The sequence below is a fragment of the Helicoverpa armigera genome, chromosome 1 (genome assembly GCF_030705265.1).
Source record: "Helicoverpa armigera isolate CAAS_96S chromosome 1, ASM3070526v1, whole genome shotgun sequence".
Classification (NCBI taxonomy): Eukaryota; Metazoa; Arthropoda; class Insecta; order Lepidoptera; family Noctuidae; genus Helicoverpa; species Helicoverpa armigera.
Genome location: NC_087120.1, coordinates 8,686,077 through 8,711,195, shown reverse-complemented (window position 1 = coordinate 8,711,195; position 25,119 = coordinate 8,686,077). Strand labels below are relative to the sequence as shown.

At 36.5% G+C, this 25,119-nt stretch overlaps 1 protein-coding gene across 2 annotated transcripts in view; it reads right to left on the bottom strand.

Moving 5' to 3' along the window:
* Nucleotides 1–19,176, bottom strand: part of LOC110378132 (homeobox protein caupolican) — a 45,691-nt gene extending 26,515 nt beyond the window's left edge. Inside the window, exons 1-2 of one of the 2 annotated variants that reach the window (XM_021337259.3) lie at nt 18,659–19,176; nt 3,335–3,654 (exon numbers count right to left, since the gene is read on the bottom strand). In XM_021337259.3, coding sequence (XP_021192934.1) covers nt 3,335–3,622 — 288 coding nt within the window. In that variant the 5' untranslated portion in view covers nt 3,623–3,654; nt 18,659–19,176. Of the gene's footprint in view, nt 1–3,334; nt 3,671–18,658 lie in introns of both variants that reach the window. The other variant, XM_021337257.3, reaches the window with a different exon arrangement.
* Between the last annotated feature and the right edge of the window lie 5,943 nt (nt 19,177–25,119).

Below are 25,119 nucleotides of genomic sequence, written 5' to 3'. Positions count from 1 at the left end.
ACTAACACGAGTCCAATTAGCTTTCCATTGTTTGATTGCACATAATTATCTCCGGGAATAAAACTATTCGTGACTATAACTAGTGAACGAATAATAATTTATGCCAAAATGATTTATGTCCATTTAAATACTTTAGCATCACTCTTGCAGCTCAATAATTACTATATTAGATATTATTTATCATTAATTGCAGTACGTACTAACAACAAAACTACCCACTAGAGTAGATAGATCGATAATTTATTTAGGGACGTTCTTTCGGAACTTATAAATAATATTTTTTATATAAATAACTTCCTGCCAGTGCAGTCCCACATGTGGAAATGAAACGATAAGACCGACCAAGCTATTAAATATTTTAACAGTTCAAATACTTCGTTTGTCTCATAAATGACTTTTTTCTGTTTACAGTAAGCGTTAGATTTAAAATTTAAAGTGTAAACAAACACGTTATAATCTGACAACTAAAAAGCCAAACAAAAGAACAAATAAAACACGTATACAGTGTACGACTACCCTACGAGACGGGATGAAATAATAAATTATAGACAAAATAAAAAGTGTTAACTAAAAAACGGTGTGAGGCAGGATCCCATTGAAGACGACGGCCCGAGCTTTAACACTTTCGCCACTGATGATGTACGATCATATCTTCATGAATGATTGAATCATCTGCCGTGACACGTTCACGGCTTTTAACACCTTCCTCCAAAAGTTTTACTACACGTCATATATAACGTGGCCTGGCTACTTTTATGTTGTTATGATCATTATCATTCAAAGTCACTACCCACACACGATCGGGGAAGCGCATTCTAACACAAGCAGTGCTTTATGGTTCCATTTATGTATTATTTTAAGCAATTGAAGTTAGTATTCTATTTTAGTGCCTCATTTCATAAACAATAAGGGTTGTACTAAATTGTGGTGATATATTTCGAAATTCTAATCCTTTACAAAGCAGTATGGATCTGAACATATTTAAATCCTCAGAAAGAAATTGTTAAACATATTAAGTTATTAAAGCCGACTGGTCTGGTACAAGTTTTTTAGGTCGATGGACAAAAGAACATACATCAACGGATTACGATTCAAATTTATATGTATTTATTACTTATATCGTAAACCTTATTGTGATGCATACTTAACACTGCGCGTGAGTACTTATTATAACTACCTGTCTAACGTAATATTTTGACAACGTATCCTAATTATTTTAACGTTATAGCTTTTGTAAGAGGAAGTGGAAAAAAAGGAATTAAAGGTTCTCTCGGCAATAGATGTAGATATGGACATAATCCTTCGCTCTGAGATTATATCAGGCCTTTAAGCTTTTGTGAACGTAATTAATTTAAGTCAAACTTTCGGAGATTATGGAGTAAAAACTGTTTTAAGCTATAATAATGTAATAAGATCCTGGATAATTATTTATTTTGTTGATATATTTACGTTGTTTAATGTGATATCAAGGCACAGTCCAGCATAATGCGTTTGAGGGTTATTTTGCATTCACGAATTAAGATGACAAGTTCAATATGACAACGTAGAGTTACACCACAGGCACACTGTAACTCGCTTTAATTTCCTGCAAGTTAAAGCTTTGCCGCCAACAGAACTTTAACCATAGTTAGGCTGATGCAAATGATTATAATCATATCATCATCATACTTTGGCAATCTTTAAAACAATTAAAATTATTTAAGGAAGAATTATATTCGGAAGTAAAATAATAAAGTTGACTGCTTTTTGTTGAGTAGCATTGAGGGTTTTCGGAACCCTACCCACAATAAAATATAACTTAAATAAACTAAAGAATTGATTGGAATTAATAAATGAACTATTGAGTATTAATTTATAGTGAATGACGTGGGAGTCGAGGCTACTACAGCGTCAGCAGAAAAAACGCAGTTGAAGACTGCACACAAAGTGATTTTTTCTACGTTTGGTTTACTATACTCGTATATATGTACGTAAAGCGCTCTGACTAGTTGCAACACCCACTATGTAGTATTAAAATATTAATAATTTGATATCAAAATAGTCGGCATGAAATAAGATCGATCCTATATCGTTATTAGTAAAACAATAAAATATTAAATTACTTGGCTGTTTGGTATTGACTTGAATGTACGTAAAGAAACCTGTCAACCAAACTAGTTTCTTAAGTACGTTGCTTTAGGCTGGTCACAGTCACATAAACATTGACCACTCATGAACTAGTCTAGTTATAGGAGATTCAAATAAAATGAATAGGTAGGTACGTGACTCATTCTTTACTAAGTACCTACATGCAATTCCTAACTAATTAACATATTCCATGTACCTAATATTTGTGTTATTAAGGTATCGAAACAGTAATTTTTATAAAAGCCTTATATGTAGTTTATGAAATATTTGTCGTATTTATTATTTCCAAATGCGGCATCTCCCTAAAAAAAGTGATTTTAAATGCGATGGAAATTAAGAGACGAAGAACATTAAGTGACCGATATTCGTTAGAGCAAAAAACCGCATTAATGTTATGTTCCTTTTTATTTGCAATTCAATTCGATATCCTTAATTCATGTTGGTTGCAACACTAGTGTCTGATTATCATGTCAACCGCAGGAATTGGTCGTGTTGTGTAAATAAAAGTCGGTCAAATAATATCTCTCGTAGTGCCAATCTTAACTTTGTTAATTACTAAATCAATTAATGTTCCAAGTAGTGATTTGTTCTCTTTAACATTTCATTTTAACAAATGGTGAAAATGTAATAACTGCAAAAGCCTTTAGCTTAAAAACTTGCCTATGTTTAACGTTAATTAGGCACTTAATATTTGAATTCAGATAAATATTTATATCTGGATTTTCATAATGGGTTGACCAAACTATTATTTATTTTAATGTGAACATTCTTTATTTTAATTTAGGTATAAAATATGCGTAAAGATACAATAATTCTTACCTTCAGGCACAAATTAGGCATTATAAGCAAGGTTATTTGAACCTTACTTAATGCTGATTAGCCGAATCATAAAATGATGAAACGTAAAAATATTATCTAATAGGCAACATCCCATATCTAAAAGGTCATTGCTATGAAAAGTCAGTCTTTGTTTTGGAAGCAGGTACTTATAAACACATTCCTACATATCAATCTCAAGTTTATTTTCTGTAATTGAAAATTACAATCCAAGCAGTAGGTCCCTTTTGTGGGAACTCATACTTAAAACATTGTAATCGTCATTGGCCAAAACAAAACAAAAGTATAGTGTACTTAAGCTAGCAAAATTGTAGACAGTCTTTACATTAAACTCTCGAATAATCTAAGTGTAGGGTTATATAATACTTACGGCATTAGTGTAAAATGGTGGTTGATCAGCTGCTAGAGCGGGGAAATACGCCGCCATACCGGCAGCTGTAGCCGCCGCGGCGTCTGAGTAAGGGGCACTGTACATAGACAGGGGCACGCCGGATGCGAGCCTCTGGTAGTTGAGGAACTCGTATTGACACGAGCAGACTGTCTGTCCGGTGATAGGGTCCTGGAATATAGGTCGGCCGGTGTCGCAGCAGCGCGGGGCCGCGGCTGCGGGCGAGCTGGGCCGCGCCGCAGCGCTCGCGCCGCCCGCGCCCGCGCTCATTCCCGCCTGCGCCGGCGGCGGACTGTTGGAGGCTGTCGAGATGGTGCTCTGTAAGTTGCAAATTTTGAAATGCCTTTATGGCGCGTTTTCCATTCGCTATTGCAGACACGATGTAGAAATAGGAGGCCTCCGTGCGCACAGCTAGTCGCATAGCAACATTAACAGAACATTCAAATGCACTTGTGATATGCTCACGTGGTTAATGTATCATAAATTGATCGGCAAAAAGTTCCTAATGGACAGCTAAAATGAAATTAGCATAATATAAAATAATTGATGGATAATAAACGAGCCTTTAACGACTGTGTGAAAAGGGGTGAGCATCAAGAGTAACCTTGGGCGTGCCTTTTTAAATCGTCAGGGCCTGCAAAGACCCGCGATACGTAAATTAGAAACGCTATGAAGGCCCTTTAAAAAAATATTAATGCACCCTTGTAAGTAATACTAATATGATGCGATTGAACATTGAGAATAAATGACAATGGGATCAGGAAGGGCGGACACATTATTGTTGCTATAGATTTATTATTTGCTGGACTACCTGAATCGATAACGCGGTCGCAAAATAAATATCCGGCTGTTGTCCGATCATAATATCGAAACGCGAGTTTAGCTCGTCCTTATAATTGAGTGCGGGCTGGCTCGCGGCACCTACCTAAATAACTTTCTAAATATTTGTCATTCGAATGAAAAATGGTCCCAACCGCCCAACATTCATTGTATTTTCAATGGGATTAGAAACCGAGAAATGTCGTTTTGATACAATTCCATGACAGTTTAGGAAGGAAATCAATTAATACTCTTTTTGTATCGTTTGTGCTGCTGTAAGATACTGTGTTTTTTTTGTATGACAGAGTGTACACTTACGATAATTAAATTTGCTAAATTCTAATTGGCATTACATTATACATCCTGATAACTTCGTCCAGAAACAACGTGACTTGACCTTTAATTGTGTAAAGAGGCGGTTCTGTTGTCATAAGCCCGGTAAAGTCACGTCGCGGTTGACTGTGGACGTATTAAGCTGGAGCTATGACCCGTCTGCCAGAAGTATGGCTTCTCTCACCCCAAACACGCAACACACACCCATTGCCACGTCTGTCACTATGGAGACCAACATTTCGACGACCTATAGCATCGCCGAGCCTACGTTCACCCCCTCACGACAGGCTAAAAACATTTGTTGTGTTGAGGGAATTATTGAGGTAATCCCGAAGCCGTTAAACGTCGAATCCCTGCATTACCTACATTACATACCCTGCATAGTTATTTAATCCTTGCTCGCAACATAGCTACCTACCTATGTACGTATAAGCAGCTCCAGAGGCGCTAGGTGTTCGCGTTGTATCGTCCATTCGACCTAATGACTATGGTAATAGAGATGATATCGATCTCTATAATAAAGGGGCTGCGGCTGAAATCGACGCCGGTGCTTAAAAGGGATTCAATCCATTCAAATGATACGAGTGTCTGGTGGGTGAAACAATATAATTATTGTAGTAAGTACCTTAGTAGGTAGTACTGTTGTTAGTTGCTCTATTTATTCGCTCGGATGGCAATTGAGAACAGGCCTAACCTAAACACGTAGGTTATCTCAGCGTTAGGCATTGGTCCAGCCAAGACGCGGGGTTGATATTACGATAGTACCTAATTATAAGAACATATTTATAACGACTTCTTGATAGTACATAGTTTCAATATTATTTTTTGAATATAAGCCGAATATTAATAAAGAAAAAAATCTGTATACAATTTCCGCGTCACTGTAGTTTTCAGCTGTGGTTTATAGGTATGTAATTCAATTTACACTGTGTTTTATTTATCACAAAAAGTCTATGAGAGTTCGATTACTACGCCGAGGCTACGGTAAGCCTACGCAATGTCTACGCAACGCCTACGCGACGTCTACGCTTCGCCTACGCGGCGTCTCCCGGCCAATATTTGGCTCTATCTCAAGCAAATACTAACACATTTTTATTGTACCTGCGTGAAAAAGTATAATTGTATCCTAATGATGTTTACTATATTTAATCTAGTAATTTGTTTACGTTCTTAGTTGTTGCTCCGAATATTTAATATCAAATACTTTTTTAATGTCTTAACGTAGTCATATGTGTATATTTATATAAATCTATTCTGGTAAAAATTTAAATCAAAATCGAAATGTCTAACTAAGCGGGTACCTAAACAAAATAATATTTCAAGTGCACTGAATACTGTGTTTTGAAATGTACCTACACTGAGAACATTGTTATAAAGTGTTAATAAGAAAGTGTCATCAGTTCGTATTATTAAATCTGACAAAATTACAATATGCATAGATCACTCAATCAACCGCCAGTACCTATATTATACTCCTGTCGTAATTTACAGCTAATTAAGAAGAATCTAACTATAAAACATAAATAATTCGCACCAACTAACAAACACATTTTTAAAATAGAAAACGAATAGAGACGAAGTTACGACTCGACGACAACATGATCACAAAATTACGTTTCTATATATATTTTATTGAATATTTAAAGTACACGAGACTGCAACATTTATTCCCGCGTCAATTATATACATATAATTGACACAAACTGAACGTGTAACAAAAAAAAAATATTTGTTTATCCCATGTTTATTCCGAACATCATCGTACGCAATGGAGCAGAGCTCTATTTTTTGGATAGCTCATGTCAAATTAACGTATTGCGATGAAAATGTATTGCTTTTTAAAATAATGAGCAAACGTTGGAAAAATTAAGGTCTTTGTCGGCGCTCTTGTTAATTAGCGCTTGACAAGTTCAGTTAAGTGAAGCTGAGCCAGGTAACACGCTGGGAAAACGTTAGGACACACTAAATGGTTTAAGACACGTCATTGTTGTTAACTACCGAGTCTAGCTTACAGCAAACCCAGTAACAGTTTCTATTGAATATGAATTGCCTCATTAAGGGTAAAAACAGTAAAAAGAAACGCTGGTTTTATATCACGAAACAACAATTTTTTTGTTGCAAGATTGCAATGCCGGAAAATTCTTGCAAGTTCTAACTAATGGTTGCAGTTAATTGAAAGAACAAATGAATTATAGACCCATATGTCTTTATTACATAGGCCTTTAAGTGTTATACAATTTTAATTTAGAACAAAGCCACCGCCATACAACGTGACGATGATAAATGTGAGTAAGCTGGGTGAGCGAGTAGTGTGGGGACACTATCCAGTCTACTTACTATGCACTTATGACAAATGCAATTTTTCACTCCTACGTATCTCTTGTTCCAAAACGATACATTAACATGACGTGTATTCAATTATCGACGTATAACACGTAATTTTCATTATCTACTTAGACAAACTTTAAAATAAGTAAGGATTGGTTATGTGTGCTTATTAGATAAAGAATACAAAAAAGTTGTCATCATATCCTTTTCAAATATCGGACGGTTGGAGGATTAAAGTGCCGCTGCACCTTATCTTCAGCAGACATCTTTTAAAAAACAAACACGAGAAGTATTCTCTTTTTGTCGTCTTTTTTTATCGTAACCCGCAGGATATGTTAGAGTCGTTAAGCCCTTTTAAGTGTTAAACCATGTAACTGAATATTCGAGCGTATAAGGGTCCGATCTATTTGTTAAATAATGTAAAAAAGTTAATCTTAGAGAAATCGGACCCAATGACATGAATTTCGTTAAAGACATCAGCCCGGCAAAAAATATCGATGACATGTCGGTCGCTTAACTAACCGTGGGTGACGCCGAGCGATGGCTTTAGTCCAGGTACCACGGGTTTTTTTATCAAAGTCGGCCCTTTAGCAGACATCATTAAAGTATTAAATTTACGATAAGGTTACCGGTGCACAATAATAATTCTGAAATTCTTGCTAATGTTTAATTCGTCGACAAACTCGAGATCAACGTATTCGCAGCTCTGCATCGTACTGACGCAGGCAGATCCCTGCTCAGGGCGCACTAATCCTAACTGAAACAATTAAGCTATCTACTACGCAAACACTGGATTGATACAGATCGCAGCATGAGCATTGTTTACAGAAAAGGCCAATCCATTGGCATGCGTTGTTATCATTGACCATATATGAATACGATTTGCTCGCATATGATAAAGGAGATCTGTTGATATCTCCAGAATTAATTGTTTGAGCAACCATGTGAGTAGGAGTCTTAGAGCCATCTTTTTAGTCAGGCATAAGGCAGTTCGCAGATAATTTTGTGAACTTGAGTTTTTCTAGAAATCATCATCATCCTATTACATTGACCTGCTGACGGCCACAGCCTCTTATACAGAGAAGGGTTGGACGTTAAGTTACCATGTTTGCACAAAGTAGATGGCAATTTATATTCGTATTTACGTACTCAGTCATTCAATTCAAAGGCACACTTAGAAAGTACAAAAATCTTAGAAAAGTTACATTGGTACTTGCCTGGCCTGGAATCGAACTCGTACTCGAGCTCTCTCTTAAGCTCGTACTAGAGAGGTAGATGCTTAACCACGAGGCCATCAAGACTTCCGAGAATTCATATTCTCGTCTAATCCTTTTCGCACATAGTTTGCAAAAGAAAAAGCATCACAATTTGATAGATCGTATGATAAGGCCGCCTGCGCGGGCGTCACGCCATCTTGCGTTCGCGTTTACATTCCTTGTCTTGAGAAAAGCGTGTGCTAATAATTCTGATGTGGTATATTTTTTCTACTCCTAAACATCAGGTTAATTGCGCCAGATTAAGATAAATAAAACTAAATAATTTGTTTAACAGCTACACGCTCCCGTAGCGACTTTCGATTCTATAAGCAGATATACCGGACATTAATGTTCTTATTAAAAGTAAATTTACATAACAATATTCGCATTCTTGCTTTCCTGCAACAGATGAATACGATAACGCCGCACTGGTTCTACAAGATAACATGGGCTAGAATCCGCTCTTTTTTACATGTCATTCATATTTATTAGAGCTGAACTTTATTTTTACGATGTTTGCGGCTTATTTATAGCGACTGAATAGCTGATGCTACAGAAAATATCTAGCATAATACAAAATGATTCATAGCTTAATCGCATTCGGTTTCAGTCATCGTATTACACGAGTACATATTTGCTTTAAATAATTAACACTTGATATTATAATATTGAGAATCGCGTCGAGCACTTTCACCGAGTTTTTTATTTCCAATATAACTTATCTTAGAAAAGCATCGTAGCATGATTTCTATTATTAAGCTTCTAGTCGATAAAAACATACTTGAACACTGACAAACTATGATAGATTATCGTCGATCTGTTTTATACAATGAATTGCAAGTGTATCGTGAGATTTGGCCTCAATTAACTCCGTACCTCGCATGAATAGGAAAACTAATTAATTAACCGAGTGTTCAGTGTTTTTCATGTTCCTTTCTACAGATTAACCTTGGCAATGTAATTACCTACACCCATGGCGGTTATCCTCAGTGCAAAACCCCTTGTACCACATTACTTAGTCATGATTACTTTGAAATGAATAGTTCAAACTGACCTCTACAAACTCAAACTTATCGCAACAATGAAAATAAAAAAAAATATTTTCTAAGAGTTATTACGAAAAGTTATTTACATAAAAATGTTATTTTAATTGGACAATTACATGGTGGATAGCCAGTTTGGGTAGGTGTCTATCTCGACCACATCCTGTGTTGAGATATCCGTATAGATAAACGAACTAAATTGGCCCACCCTCAAAACGCACGATGCCTTAAAGAAATTCACACCTTCTCTAATTAGGGTAAAATTAGGAGAGAATAAATATTGAAAAGGAAACGCCGCCTTCATTTTAATACTCGGTGATATGCTAATGTGAAGATAAATACGCATTAATAGTGCATAATAATAACAAATGCGTATCTATTAATTTATCTAATTAAGTATATTAATACTAAGCTATAATAACAGACCTTCGTCAAATATTCCGGCAAGTATTTACTAAGTTTAATGAATACATTTTATTTTAGTGTAAGCACTGGGAAAAAACATCTTTTTATACATAAAACGACAGTTTTTGAATAAAACAGTATAGATTAGGTACGTTTTCGATACTTATCAGGCAAGTACCGAAATGTGCTTACCCACGACTCATTTGTCGGTAGCTAGCCTGGTGGTAGATAATAAGAATATTAACAATCGTTTTCCATTAACGCAGCAGGTACATGAAAAATTAATTTATACTTGTGTTTAGATAATTTTAATTAAAACGTACGGCCGCAAATTGACAAGCCTGTTATGTGCGTTCTTTTTGTAGTATCATTTTGGGTGTGCCCATAAAAAATGATATAAAACAGTATCAGCGATTTTATTACAGCCTTCTTTTCTTATCGACTGATGATCTGTTAGCACTGCGGGTAAGTAACATTTACACACCAGACATTTTATTTTTTGTAAGGTGATAAACTTAGATGGTCACAGAGCCGAAACATAGGTTTGGAAAAAACATCAATAATGAGGTTGTTAAACTGTTTTTCAGATTTGTGCAATATAATGTGGGGAGCTCGTATTAACAGCAAAAGGCGTTCAAGTCTGCTTGCGATAATCCCTTTGTTTCATTATTTTAATTTTAAATGCGCTACATGCTATTTAAATATAACAGCAACGCATGCCGAGCGCTGTAAATCGATATACAATATTATTAAGTGTTTTATGGAGAGGTGAAATCTTTAACGTCGGACCAAATATTATGCTCGTTTAAAAGGCGTCTCGGACACGTACACGTCTCTACAGCGCGCTTTCCGCGTCGGTTCGCAGCCCGAGCCGTATTATTATTGTGTTTCATTCAAACAACTCATTCATAAAATTGCAACTCTTTCGAGGGCAACCGGAGAGCCCGTCGACACACTCCATCGCATCCACAAATGTGAACGGAAACTTTTACCTGCTCCTTTTAATCCGATATCCACATGTGAAAAATAAGATTCGATTCACTATCTCGAAAAACGACTTATGTGTCTTCAATCATCCAGTGCGGTGCGAACGAACGTTGATTTCGCTAATGAAGTTGTTTCAGATTGTTCAGCGAGATTTATTGGCCCCTGTTACGGAATAAACATGTGCTAGTGCCGCGGGTACTTGTCTATTAATAACCGGACCATTATTCTGCTTAATACCCCTGTGACGCGGTCGCAAACATTCCTACGTTACTGTAATGCTGAAATTAGATTGATGCAATCAGAACATTGTACAATTATTTGTTGCAAAGTATCCATATGGAGCGGTTGGTTTATTTAGCGAATGAAATAGATTTTTGTGTTTTAATTATTATTTATTACAGAACTCATTATATTTATTAAGTGTTAAACATTACGAATTAAACACCTTCTTTAAAGCAAGCAATCATAACCATGAAACGTAAAGATGGTAAGGACATAATTTTGATTCATATAATCGAATACCTATATATCATTTTGTAAATCATTTTTGAAAGCCTCTCATTTAATCTATTACCTTCGCGAAACCTGTTATCATCATAAAATACAAAAGCTCCGTATAGCTCTGATATTGGCCGTATCCACGGAGAACGCAGTGTGTTATGTCAGCTTGTATTTAGAACTGGAAGAGGGGTATGGAAATTTGAATTATCGGTTAATACAGACGCCATTAAAGCGGTGGCGATTCAAAACATCCCGTGCTGTTCCCGGTCGAGCCTTTATTGCAAACTCCCTGTCGTTACCCACTAATCGACAACTGTGTTACCAAAATAACTCTTGTACAAAATTACTCTGCGAGCGACAGTAGTTTATTTACAAATTGGATCATGTGTGTATTCATAAAGGGAGGTATGAAATTAATTCTATATTGTAGAAATAGGTAGTAGGCTTGTGTTGACATATTTTCAGTACAACCTATTACAACAGATGTACCTAACACCCATATTTGCTGCTTTAATAGTTTATCATTATTAAAACAGCAATGCCTTCCAATTTGAAAACTTATTCAATTTACAGTACGAGCAAGAAACTTGAAAGTGAAGTTCTTGTGATGCTCTATTTACAGGATATTTTGAAAGCGTCAACTGAAATGTGAGATACATTGTCGTTTCCATAATGGCACGAAGTAAACTAGCGTACTTGTTATATACATGTAACTTTTGTCATAAAAAGACAAAAATATCTATGGATAAATATGTAATTACGAGACAGAAAAATATATTAATTAAAAGTAAAAAAAATCGTAAATGAAACATCTCTCTGAAAATCGTTAACTGTAGCGGGAATCAATTTGGCCTCGATTCAAGCGGCTGGAGGACCGAAGCGGCTGTGTGTCACGAGTGTAACGATGTCTCTTGAACGCGGACGGCAGGGAGGCGACGAGGTGTGAACTAACGATATGTGAGCACCTCATCCGTCGCACACACACGCCCGTGGGTGAGACAACGCCAGTAATTGTCATACATGTGTATTTTAAGTTCACAATGTTGGTAATAAAGTTTCACGACTCTCTATGGCGCGTCTGATTAGGACCACTAACGAAAGATCTGTGGTCGCGACGCGCCACAACGCTCGTTTATTCGTGTACAACTGTTGTCTTGTGGTTATTTTAAAACTCTATTTTTTTAATTCTTTCCTTAAATAAGGTAAATATACTAAATTAGAAAGTGGCATCACCTTAGGAGTTCATCAAATCACAATTTTTTGGTTGTCACTGGACATCATCATAGCAATTTTTTTTATGTAAGATTTAATAGTCTATTGAGATATAGTCCAACATTTTTCACATTGGCGAGATGCTACCTTTAGGTACGTGACAAACCTTTAGGTTCTATTAGCAGAGCAGACAGCCGATAATTACACATTTCAAATAGTAAGCGAGGTACGTACTAGGGAAATGCACCTTTAATTAGTGGCTGCCAGTGTTCCCAGTTAAGAGTTTTATCATCTGGCTGTTGATGAAGATGCAGCCAGATAACTTCTAGGTGTTAAATTACTTAATGGGTTTACGAGAATCGAGTCCAAATTTGGATTGACGTAAGAACATTTTTTCAAAGGGTCTTATGAAGTCAATTCAGATCCATGAAGGTGGTCTTCTTTAGTCAAGATATCAGGCAAAGTCTTTTAGGCAACAAAATGTATCAGGACTATTTCAGTTTCCTCATCTTGCTTGCCAATTGCTCAAGATATTATGACTTCGCCGAAGTTGAAGAATGTTGCTGGGAAGTTGGCTGCCCTTAATTGTTTGCAAAAAGTTTCTTGCCAAGTTTCATTCAACTTGACTCAGCAAGTCTAAGCAGATAATAAGACTGATACTGGTGCTAAATATCTAATACGCTACTGCACTTGGTACACCGATATTATGCAAAGGGGTGTTGCAGATGGCTTCATCAAGGTGGACAGAAGAAAAAGAAGGAGTCATCTAACCGAAATCAATGCGGAACTGCATTGCCGCGTCCGAGCATGCCTCTGCGCACCGATATCTCTACATCGCAATTTTATGTCTCGACACTCCATGAACGTTGAGGATGTACTGGAGTACCAATTGAAACAGCTGGACTTTGAGAGTCATGAAGCTGGAGTCGACTCACAATACTAACTTCAAATCGTTTGTAGTTTAAGGAATAGTTCTGGCCGAAAAGTGTCGTAACCCAGCGGTTCCGCGGGAGGCTACGCGACACCACACAGCGCAACACGACGCCGCTTCATCGTGTAAACAAATAGTGATAGTTAATATAACTTTATGTATCACTTTATACCTAAGTATTGTTGATGATTTACAATATATGCGTATTTGTATTTTCTATGGGCCCCATTTTTGCCTGAAAAAGGTATAGATAAATAAAATAAATATACTACTATTGAATTCCAACACTCAGAGGAAAATATTTCTCTATGTGCTATTTTTGTAAGTTATAATGTTAACAGCTCCAGGTTGTTCCTCTAAGACAAAATCTTGACAGTTGTTCAACGAAACAATCCTTACCAATATGAGCCATTAGACTGCATCGCTAGACGAACAATGTTACCACATAAGTTCAAAACTGTATGTCAAAATTAGTTTTAGCAATGGGCATGGAAACTATAGCTTTTAAATCTTATTACTCTCAATAATGATGATATCTTATAAGACCATTAAATACCTAATTAAAGTCTATTATTTGGATAAAAAAAATTACAATGTAAATGACTGAAAATTAACAGCCGTAAGTGCTTATTTTATAATATTATGCGGTCATTCATAAGAATTACTGTATCTTCTTATTAATCGCAACATAACTCGCCAACACGGCCTTTTCATTGCCGTGTTTGAACGCGAAAAAGTTTTATTACCATCAAAATGTCGTAACATATCTTGGGGTTCCATCCGACTGACTATTAGATTATACGGCTGAATTAAACTCTGTAGCGAAAGGGGAAAGATTCATATTCCAAAGGATGTTAACTCGACTTGATATTCTCAAAATGGATGGAGTATGTCTCTGGGCGAGCGTACGCGGCACGCACACACATGCCTCTAAATCCGGTTGCGCCCGCGCTTTAGTATGAGAATCACTATCACAATTCGTCGCTGCCGTAACGAGACACTACAAAATTTACTAACCGCGTGAACAGCGAACTCCCTTCATTTCGGAGAAATTAATTAAAGTTTCTGAGAAGTGAACGTCTCATTCACCTATCTGATTAGGGCGAGGCGAGTGGGTGCGCGCTCAGGATCGCTCTACACCGATTTCGGGGTCGTGAGATAAGGTGTCAGGTTTACGGTACGCCGTACGGTGTCCGACAAAAAGATTTTTATTTCATCTTCACTGCAGAACAATTTTAGATTCGGTTTGATAAAATTGCTAAATATTGTCCTTATATGTTAGATTTCGGAGTTTGTTGTTAACAGGTAACTTCATTTTAAGTATCGCATTTTTTGTAAGTTTTAATTAGGTAATGTGGTAAAGGGAGTAGCAAAGTCTTAAGCAAGAAATAATAAAAACTTAATAAATTTCTAATGGCTCTACAAATAGCAAAGATATCCCTTTTAACCATACATAATATTAACGAGCTCCAAATCTGATTTGTTCTTGAAATTAATTGTTAATTACTAAAATTTGTGATACAACACCGGATATTCGTGAGGAATTAGATAAAATGTTGATTGAATGAATCAAAGTGGAACATTATTTCAGTGATTTAAGTCACCCTTAAAGCTTACTTAAAGTTAATAAATGAAGTCAAATATAAGCTTGTAACCATATTGGTTGACTCACATCTCGGTACAACCTAATTAGCAAAATCGATACGATATCCTATTACAGAAATGTAAAAAGCACACTTGCATATCATTAAACATTGGCTCATTATCAAGAACAATAGCTCACGAGACGAACATTTACTTAATCATGGCCTTTTATTAGGTACGCATTATTAAAGTCGAAACGGGTACCAAACGTCAAATTACGATTCTGAACAAAAAGGGGTCAGTAAGCGGTCGAATGCAAACTGCAAAAATGACGAAGATTGTTCATGGCTCATTATGAAGTTAAATGAATGGTGTTGGTTTTGTTCTTTGGTTTACGTGTCCCGAGGTCGTGCATGCGTGTTCGCCGATATGTGGCCATAAGCCAACGAAGTAGACACCCATAGGTGAACTCGCCAACGCCTGCGCGCCTCGCCTCACCTGCACTCCTTCGACTACCGCGGGGAGTCAACCTTCTCGCCTTCACATCATAATTGCCATTATCGAATAATGCACAATAAGTAAAAACAATAACAAAATTGACTGTTTTATGTAACTACACTTTTACTTAGAGCTTGAAGTACCTTTACCCTTGTTTAATAAAAGATATTCCCCTAGGACATGGTGGCAAAGTCGGACGTAACGCGCACACCAAATATTAATCTGGAACTCGACACTTGGAATGCAAGCTTGGCGAGACTCGTACGACCTAAATAAAAACAACTTTGTCGCCTTTTGTTCCAGCGCGTTCCTGAAATGAAAATGTACCTAGTAGTGGTACGCGTACACGAGTAGATAGTCTAACAATAAGCTTACGTTAATCTTACCGCAACTTCATAATACACTGACAACTATCTTACCATAGTAATATGTATCATCAATTTTGTTTGAGTGCATGGGTTTGAAATTAAAATAAGCCTGTGTATTATGGAGACTAAACGCACCCTTTATTTTCTTAATGAGAATTATTGTATGTTATCGTCATAATGAAGTTTGTGACTTTATAATTATAAATGATTTTTTTTTAAGATATATTAATCCATTATGCTATTTTGATTTTTAAATCTCTACCTGAAACTTTTTCTCAATTCGAGAAGAGAAGGCAAACCAAAGATTTGATTTTCAGTGCAATTGAACAGGATCTTTTTAATAATTATTATGATTTCTACTAACAACAAGTCTATCTAAGCGTGTAACCATAGTAAAAGTAAAATGATGCCATCCGAGATTTAGCGAGTCTGGGGTCTTAAAACGTACGATACAACGCAGTATAAACGTTTACAGCCCATTCTTGAACTTAATTGCTATTTAAATAAAAACGTACCATGAAAGCAATGGAACCATATTGCTATTAAAGAAAAGAATTCGAAATCTTATTAAGTAAGCTTATTTAAAGGCAGAATTTATGACGGTCTCATATTATGAAATGAAAATAGGGAATCATAAGTGCAACTGGAACTGGATTGAGTCAAGTATTGAGCGTTGAGAGTGTGAGAAGACGTCGGGTCGTCAATGGAACTAACATTTCAAAACTGGGAAATAATGAGGATAATCCTCTCTGTGCGAGGGAGTGTCTCCCTCTTATCTGAGAGATAGCGAAATTAGATCGCATACGGCACGCAGTCGGCCACTGACCGAACCATTCCATATTATATTTAATAACTTTCGTTTGCGTACGTAGACTTCACCATTTTAATTATGGATCGCAAAACTAACTGTATTACTAGATAAAATTGAACGATATTAATACGAATGCGAAATTTAATAAACTGTTATCGCATAACAAATAAGGGTGACATGAAATCCAATAATTGATTATTGAATCACAACCACTTGAAAGATAGTATTTTAATTTGAATAATGCACTTATTTATGAGATTTTATTGGATTCGTTAATACATAAGTTAGGATGTGCTAGATTTAGTATACCTACTGTATTTAATAAAACAATAATAATATTTTATTTGTTTATTAAATCGATAGTCAGAACTTAAATTATATGGGATTAAACATACCAAGTTTGTCTCTAAAGGTTCAAAAGTCGTCTCGTAAAAAAACAAGCGAATACGTCTCTCATAATGGACCATTGGCATAATAATTGGCTATAAATGTATAGTTACTTGTTCTAAAAAAACAATTCCAATCTCTTATGTAAACGTGAGCCATGGTAACGTTACAAGTTTCGAGAAACAAAGAGCGTTTAGGCCTGATTTTACACTTAGATTTACATAAAAACTCGTTCCGACTGGTTTATCTGTTTTTAAAGTTTATAGATAATTGTTTCCTCGACAAGATAGAGCTGATTCTAAGATTTGTGTATTTCTTATATTTCTGTGGATATGTACTTACGACAACTTTGTATATATGCTAAGGTACCTATGTTAGGTAATACAATATGAGTGTTATTGTATATAACCTATTTTACAACCAAAAAATACAGCTTTAATACGCAGGTGTTTTCAGCTACCTACTTCCCTTGTTTAGTTTGCAGTTTTGGTAATATAATGTGTTGGTGGTCTAGATAGTACTAGAATAACAAAATAAATTATGTAATGCCTAAGGTAGGTATTTAATAAGAGTTTTTAAAACCTAATCAATGATAAAAGTTATAAAATTGCTTTTTTATTACAGCTTCTATTTCTTGTGAAGTGTTAGTATAGCGTTACTACATGGAGTCACTCATATTAATACCAATTCAGTGATTATCGTAACGTAAATTAAATAGACGGATGTTTTTTTTCGAATGAAGCGTGTTTTCTTTGTTAGTCTTAGGTTCAGGAGAACTTTTAATTCGTGGTTAGTTTAAGTTTAAGAGGAATTTGATCATTCAGATGTTTTGACATTTATTTAGAATATAAATACTTTTCAGAAAATATGAGGGGTTGTTAGATACATTATGTTTTGACCATTGTGTTACTAAGAATAGTAAAATAGCATTTAATAACACCAATTTATTATTATTGTGAGCTTGATAAATTTGTTGTGTGTACCTTAAAACGACAGTTCGGATTAAAATGATTGCGTCGGCAAAATATACTAAAGCACTAAAATGTTACTTGAGTAAGTGTAAGTATATCGTATATCCTTACTGTGTAAATTATACTTAAATATAAAACATTACTAGCAGAGTTTGTAAGTATGTCATTAAATTATTTGTACAAAAATAATATTTACCGATAGATAGGCTCTTTGATTTGTAAAATTTGTAGATTTGAAAAGAAGGTAATGATTGCTACATTCGAGTATAATTATTATAACAAATCAAAACAATTTTGAACACAATGCATGACATATGTATTGAGTATGGTTGGACTAAATCGCATGCCTTAGTTTCCGATTGTTTTGTTACGATACCGAGAGTTAAAATTTTATTGTACCATGTTAACTGAAAGCGCTGAAAGTTACGAGCATTTATCTATGTTAGTATAAATACGGAAAGTATTTTTTTATTGACTACTGTTAATAATACTGTATTATTTATACATATAAGTTTTTTTAACTGTGTTTTCAGTAAGTAGATCCTTATTTATATTTTCCGTGTATCATTGTTTTAGCAAAGTTTGACATAATGTATCGTTTTAATTATGCCACCTATTATTTCATGATTCATGACTTTCAGGTTGAGTTCAAATATATATTTTTTTACATAAACAAAAACAGTAATAATTATATTTGTTAACTATGACCACATGAACATATCACTTTACTTATGCATTGTTAAAAGCATAGTAGTACAGTACATTCAATCATTTAAATTTGTAAAATCAACTGACATCGCACTGCAATTTATTTTGATGATTTAATAGTTATTAGAAAACAAAAAAAAGTTTAGCATTGATGGATAAGTTACCTGATTGGGGGGAGATCCTCTGAAGGCAAACTGGGACGTCATCTCGTACTGGGTAACTCGCCAGGAAACTTGTAAAATGATCACGTTAAGTTTAATGTCTGTGTCACTGTCCGCACACACTTCACAGTTGTGTTTGTCGCGCGTTGGCACTATTCAGGACGCGGGCTGAAGCAGTAGCGGTGCATCCCCGAGATGAGCGAGAGTCGGCGAGCGTAGCACGGGATGCACTCGCGACGGTGCACAGTGGGTAGCCGCGAGTCCGCGAGTATCGATTGCGGGCAGAGTCGGGATACAGCGGAGCGTCACAGGAGCGGAGCGAGCCGCGTGGTGCAGCGGGCGCGTGGTCGCGCGCGCGGCGGCAGTGGGTAATGCGGTAGCTGCCCGCCAGGTGATAGTAATTGGCGCCGCCGTCCCGCTCTCTCGTCGACCGTCCCTCTCGGCGCGCACACGCACACTCGCCTCTGTGTGCGTGATGCTCGCACACCGCTCCTTCTTTTCACGCTCGCGTCGCCGTTTGACCCCGCGCGCCGTCGACGCTCTCGATTTTTGCGGTGCGGTGGGTGGCGCCCGCCGCAGGGGCGGCCCGACGCGGTGGGGGCCACCGGAGGTGGGGGTAGATGCACTCCTTTCTTTTTTAAAGCTTCTCTTTCTTTTCTCGTATTTTTTATGTTAGTATTGGTACGAAGCGGTCTCTTTTATTTTATTTTATACATATATATTGTTATAATTAACAGTGACGATGCGCACGACGAGCGAGTTTGCCGAAGCGTCGACTTAATGATAGCTTTGCATTTGATTAAAGGTAACCACGACATTTGTAATTTTTATTTTCCTTCCATGTGAAACGTACTCGGGTAGCTATACGAGCCTGTCTGTAAGTCGACGGTTGTGGCCTGTTGTGTACTCGATAGCTTATATTACGGGGGTCGCTTTAGCGGTGGAAACATGTTAGCGGTGACTGAATTAAACGGTCTTTTGAATGTGTTTCACTTATGTCTGTATTGCGTACCGACTTATTAGGAGTTTTATCTCCAGCACATATAGAGTTTAATATCAACATTTCTGATGGTAAACAAACTATTTTTACTGACTAGACAACCCACATGCAGTAATATTTAACTTCAATTTAAAGAAAGTGATGAACATATCAAGTAAGTGCATTATCGACTCTACCCATTAATTAGGTAGCTATGATGTTTCTACTTTCAAAAATTGCAGTAACTAGGTGTCGTACCTTATCGATTCTAAGTAGTGACCATGTGAGCCGGTCATGGGAGATAATAATCTACAATTAAACTATGACAATACACACCATGTATCGAAATAAAAAGCGCAACGTCCCCGATCGATCTGTTCCCCTCTTCTTTCTTATCGCGCGAATATTTCACAGTGAACGCATACCGACCGAAAAAACTCACACAGATATAAAATATTCAAACGGTATAACATAAAATAAATTATCTTAGGTGAGTGTGAGATTGTGTGCGTTGCCCCCTCCTCTGGGCGGGTACCGGCGAGCGACCAATTGGGTCGAGCGGCGCGCGACGCCGAGCCGAAGTCACTCATCGCGGCGCTGTTGCCGCCGCTGCACGCCACGCTCCGCTCTCGCTCCGGCGCGGCGCCGGCACTAAACCATGACCTTAATCCTTTGACTCATTACACCGGCTCACTGACACCGCAATGTTCTTATACATCGACACTTCCATACCGTTTGTTAACTACTGTTCCACTTACTATACAAATGGCGAGCGATTTAAGTCTCTACTATTCAATTTATGTAATTGTACGAGTAGATTAGGTTTTAATTACTTTTGTACTGAAAACATAAGTTATTCTGTTTTAAAAAGTACCCCACCCATTATTTTTTTACTGTGACTTCTGATATTGCACATCAAGCCCAGTGGCCAGGAAGAGTCGCTAAAATAGAATAAGTAGTTGATTCAAAGTCAAGATCATTACCTGCCTGCACGTGATTTTTAAGCAATAGTAACATTTATGTAGACGATATCACACTGATTCTCGTAAAATACGTTTTTTTCAACTACAGCACTAGTGCTGTGACTCTAGAGTCAGTGTATTTTTAGCAGACATGTTTCATGTTTCTCTCTTAAAATAAGTAGTTAACTGCAAAAGATTTACTTTATTCTCGAAATAATAGGTTCTTTATAGGTCACCCTATGTCCCTATTCTCAGAATTGGTACAATATATAGATACCTTTTAATCTTGCGTAGGTAGTAGAGCTTTTAGCTCTTATGTTACCGCAACTTTTTTGAGTAACAATTTATTTAAGTAATATGTAGCGTAATAAGATGTTCACTCAAGGACATTGTAGAGCTCTACATTTTATTTGCATGTTAACGTATCAACTCAGATGTTTGACAGTTATCTGTGATAGTGATAACTCTTTGTTTATGACGACAAAGAATTACAAAAAAGCGTAACATAAGCTCCACAGTGGCAGTCAATTATGACGTCTCTACTAAATTTGAGTCAGCATACGGTTTGCAATAAACACGTTGTGAAAATATTTTCTTGGTTTGTTATTTCTGAAGTTACCGGTAGACGTAGCTCATTCGACGGCTTCTTTTAATTTCAGCCAAGGCATGTGTGGTGATCTTTTATGAGCCGTCCACTTACACCTATACGTAAACGTTCTATAGCCTCAACGACAGATTGAAATAAAATGGAAAGACGCATCGGCATCTTAAAAGGCGTGCGCATAAGAAAATAAAAAAGAAAGTGAACGTTATTTGTTTTAGTCAAATGAGTTTCTGACGTGGCTCGTCTCATACATATCGAGTTCGGGGAAGGCTGGCTTTATTAGCGCGACTGTACCGGCACAAAGACACATCGCATTTAAATATCACACTAAAAGCGTCAATCTACATACGTCCTATCGAGCAAATCCTAAAAGTGATTTATACTGAGACCCTATTCGATTGAAGTAGATTACAAATAATGAATAAAATTGCATACGAAATGAGTAGACCGAGAGTCCGTGGGTGTACCGTTGTTTGAGCGGGGTGGGGGAGGAGTGCAGGCGGGTTTATTGCTGGTAAATACTTAGCTAGTATACCTCTAGATACCTCGCCGCTTATCCGCCCGATATGGCCCCGTGTGGATACGTCAAAATTCATTTGCGCTTTTGATCTGTGCTCCAGTAGGTACGCGGAACGGCATTCACATGGCCGCATTAAATCAACCAAGTTACCGGAGGAAATGGAGGACTACCAAGTCCCTTTTCAGTTACGTTAGTTTACTCATAGCGAGAAGCACATCTGCTTGTCGATAAATTTATAGAAATCCTATATGTTAAACACTTTTTAGATCTCTAAAACTAAAGTTTACTGATAAAGCTTAAAACATCAAATTCTATCACAAAGTTACCATTTCTTCAATATTGACATTTATCATCCACTCGAAAATAGAAAATCAAAAATAATAATGGCTAAAGTAGTTATCATTACTAAAATGTCTTTTTAAAAGTATCTTTTCAGCGTAAGAAAACTTCAAGCAATACTTGGTATTAAAGTTTATCGCAAAATGCCACTGGGTTATCAGGACGAACTTTTGTCCTGAATTAGCGAGTACATATTACTGGGAACATAAACATATAAGTGTTTAACCAGTAGAGACAAATCAAGTAAAGGTCTTTTTGCGAAAATACTTTTCAAAGATACTTAATAGTAGTAGGTACCTACTACTATAAACTTACATGCAAAATTTGTCCAAACTTGTAAATTCGGAGGCGAACTGATATGTACATGCTTTCAGCTGAATCTGAATATTCATAATCTGCTTTTATAAGTGGATCTATATCCGTTCTGCCTTCACGACGTAGTTTTGTATGAAACACATTTAACCTGTTGCATTTATAATATCTAAGAGTGGAATTCTTGGAGCTTTATATTTTACTAGGACATTGTGTAGGTATTATTAGGTCATCGCTATGTTTTTTTTCATCTTCACATATGCCTAGACTAGAACAAAGCATTATTTCGTATATGTGTAGCATTTTCAACAAAAGCTAATCAAAGGGTAGAAATTCAATTAAGGTCATAGATATTAATGGAAAATTTTGGTATTTCGATTTTCTTAAATATTGGATTGCAACGCCAGATACTAACGCCAGACGAATTAGTCCCTGATACACAATTACTATATCTACCTACCTGTTCATGTTAAACATTCCTAATGGCGCTTATAGGACAAAAACTGTTCAGATAAGTCATAAAAGACGAATAAAATTGTAATATAATATGAAGATATTACGTGTATTCAAGGGGGTTTATAATAAGTAAGTGTGCAAAACCACTTAAAGTTAATACCTACGTTTTGTGATCAAGTTCTAGATTCAAGGATGTCTTAATTGGTCTGTTAATGACCGAGTAACTCCCGTTCTTGATAGTGTATTTATTAATTAAAATGGACGAGTCGCTAGTACCGCTAATAACAAGAAAAAACTATCATTATGAGCATTCAAGTAAAAACTTTTTTGCTGCCATCAAGGTTTAGAATGAATACGTTTAGTAGAATTCAGTATGAAAAATAATTTGAATATAACGATGAAATGTGTTTTTGAAAATTATTATTAATTAGCTGCTGCCCGCGGTTTCACCCGCGTCTCGAATGGAGACGAAAATCCTATGTCCTTCTCCCGTGACTAAATTACTTTCCCTCTAATTTTCAGCTTTAATGGTTGAGCTTTATTCTTGAGCCATTCTCGAGTTATAAAATGTGTAACTAACACGACTTTACACAGATTCATAGAGATTTATTCCTTACGATCATTTTTTCTGTTGCTGTTATTCCTAAAATTACTTACAAAGTGAAATTCAAAATACCATAGTTGCAGTAGGTACCTACCTAGTATTTTTAAAACTTCTTGTTTTAAAAGCTACTCTGTAATTTCCCCAATTATATAATAAAGGTACCCAAAAGTACCTTCGTATTTAGTTTTGATGTTCAATTTTCTGATCCTTTATTTAAATCGATTGAGGACTGATAATTAGCTTCTACCTAATTAAAAATAGAGTTGTATGGTACATTTTTTAATTTAATTACTAGTGATCTTATCTTGGGAGCACACACTGAATAAGTGGGTAAACATTTTCTTGGGAGAGAGAGAAGACAAGTTACAAAAACAGTTTAAGACAAAAGAGTAGCGAAAACCAGAAATGAATCCGGGCGGGCGGAGTGCTTCCGCCCAACCCCGACGGCGAGGGCGCGGAAATAACACGGGAGGCGCGCCACAGACCCACGAGCGCATAGACGAGCCCACAGACCCGAACTACTTACTGCCAGTCAACAGATACTCGAAACAAATCTAATTATTATTTCCTTACTCTACAATCCCCATTAACACCTATTGTAAATTAAACAATTTCCTTAATTTTTCTTAATTTTCGGAATTCCATAAACTCATCGCTAATTATCCAAAATCATTTTCATTGCTCAAGCCCCTTTAAAATCTATCCGAATCAGAAATAAACAAACGTGGAAAACTGCCATTCCATTTTCGTTGAAATGAATTGTTTCAGGTCTGATAGAGTGTGAAGCACTATTGTTTGCCGCACTCACCGAGTATACTGTTTGTGGATACGGTGGCACGGGTTAACAGAGTAGAGGGATGGTCATTTAGTGGAAGGTAGCCCGCCCCGCCGCCCCTTGCCCCCCGCAAGCCGTGTCTGCAGCACAGACTGATTAAACGATCCGCTGTCTGTCTCTAAACTTGTTTGTTTTGGGGTTCTCATCGATACTACGTATTCCACTTTTAAAACTTCGAAATTCGAAAATGAGTGCCGAACTTTATTTTCAGTTTCATTAATAATTTTCCGTCCACCACATTGGCCATCGAGTGTGTGTGACAGATAATACAAAGATTGGCAGGGCGAATGGATGAGCGTTTTGAAAGGAAAGATCTTTGACCTTCCGTGAGAATTTTGAAACACATGTTAAGTAATTACTTATGTTAAGAAGTTGTATAAATTGCTTAATTTCGAAAGATAACAGTTTTGCCGTTTACTTTTTAACTTTTTAAGATTCTTGATATTTTTCTGCTTAATAGATCCCGGCTTAGTTAGGGCGAGTGGACTAACCAATACTTCAACGAGTCTGACATGCTATGGTCAATGTACGTACTATAATTAATAACGTTCATATAATGAACGATCATTGAGATTTTGCAATAATTGAGGGTAGGAGATGACCTAAATATTTTCCAACTAGGCACAGCTATGTTTAGGTGCTATTCAAACTTTATATATTATAACTTTTGTCTAAAGCAGAAATACAATTCTTCTATTGAAAATGTAGGTACAACGTCTGGTCAGAAATGCAGACTTCACAAGGATTTGGTGGCTTCAAATTGGGAAAATACGAACGAACACAACCAGCGATGGGAACACTCAGTGAGAATAGTTTCAGGCTTCGTTGTGTTTCGACTTTGAGCTACCATTAA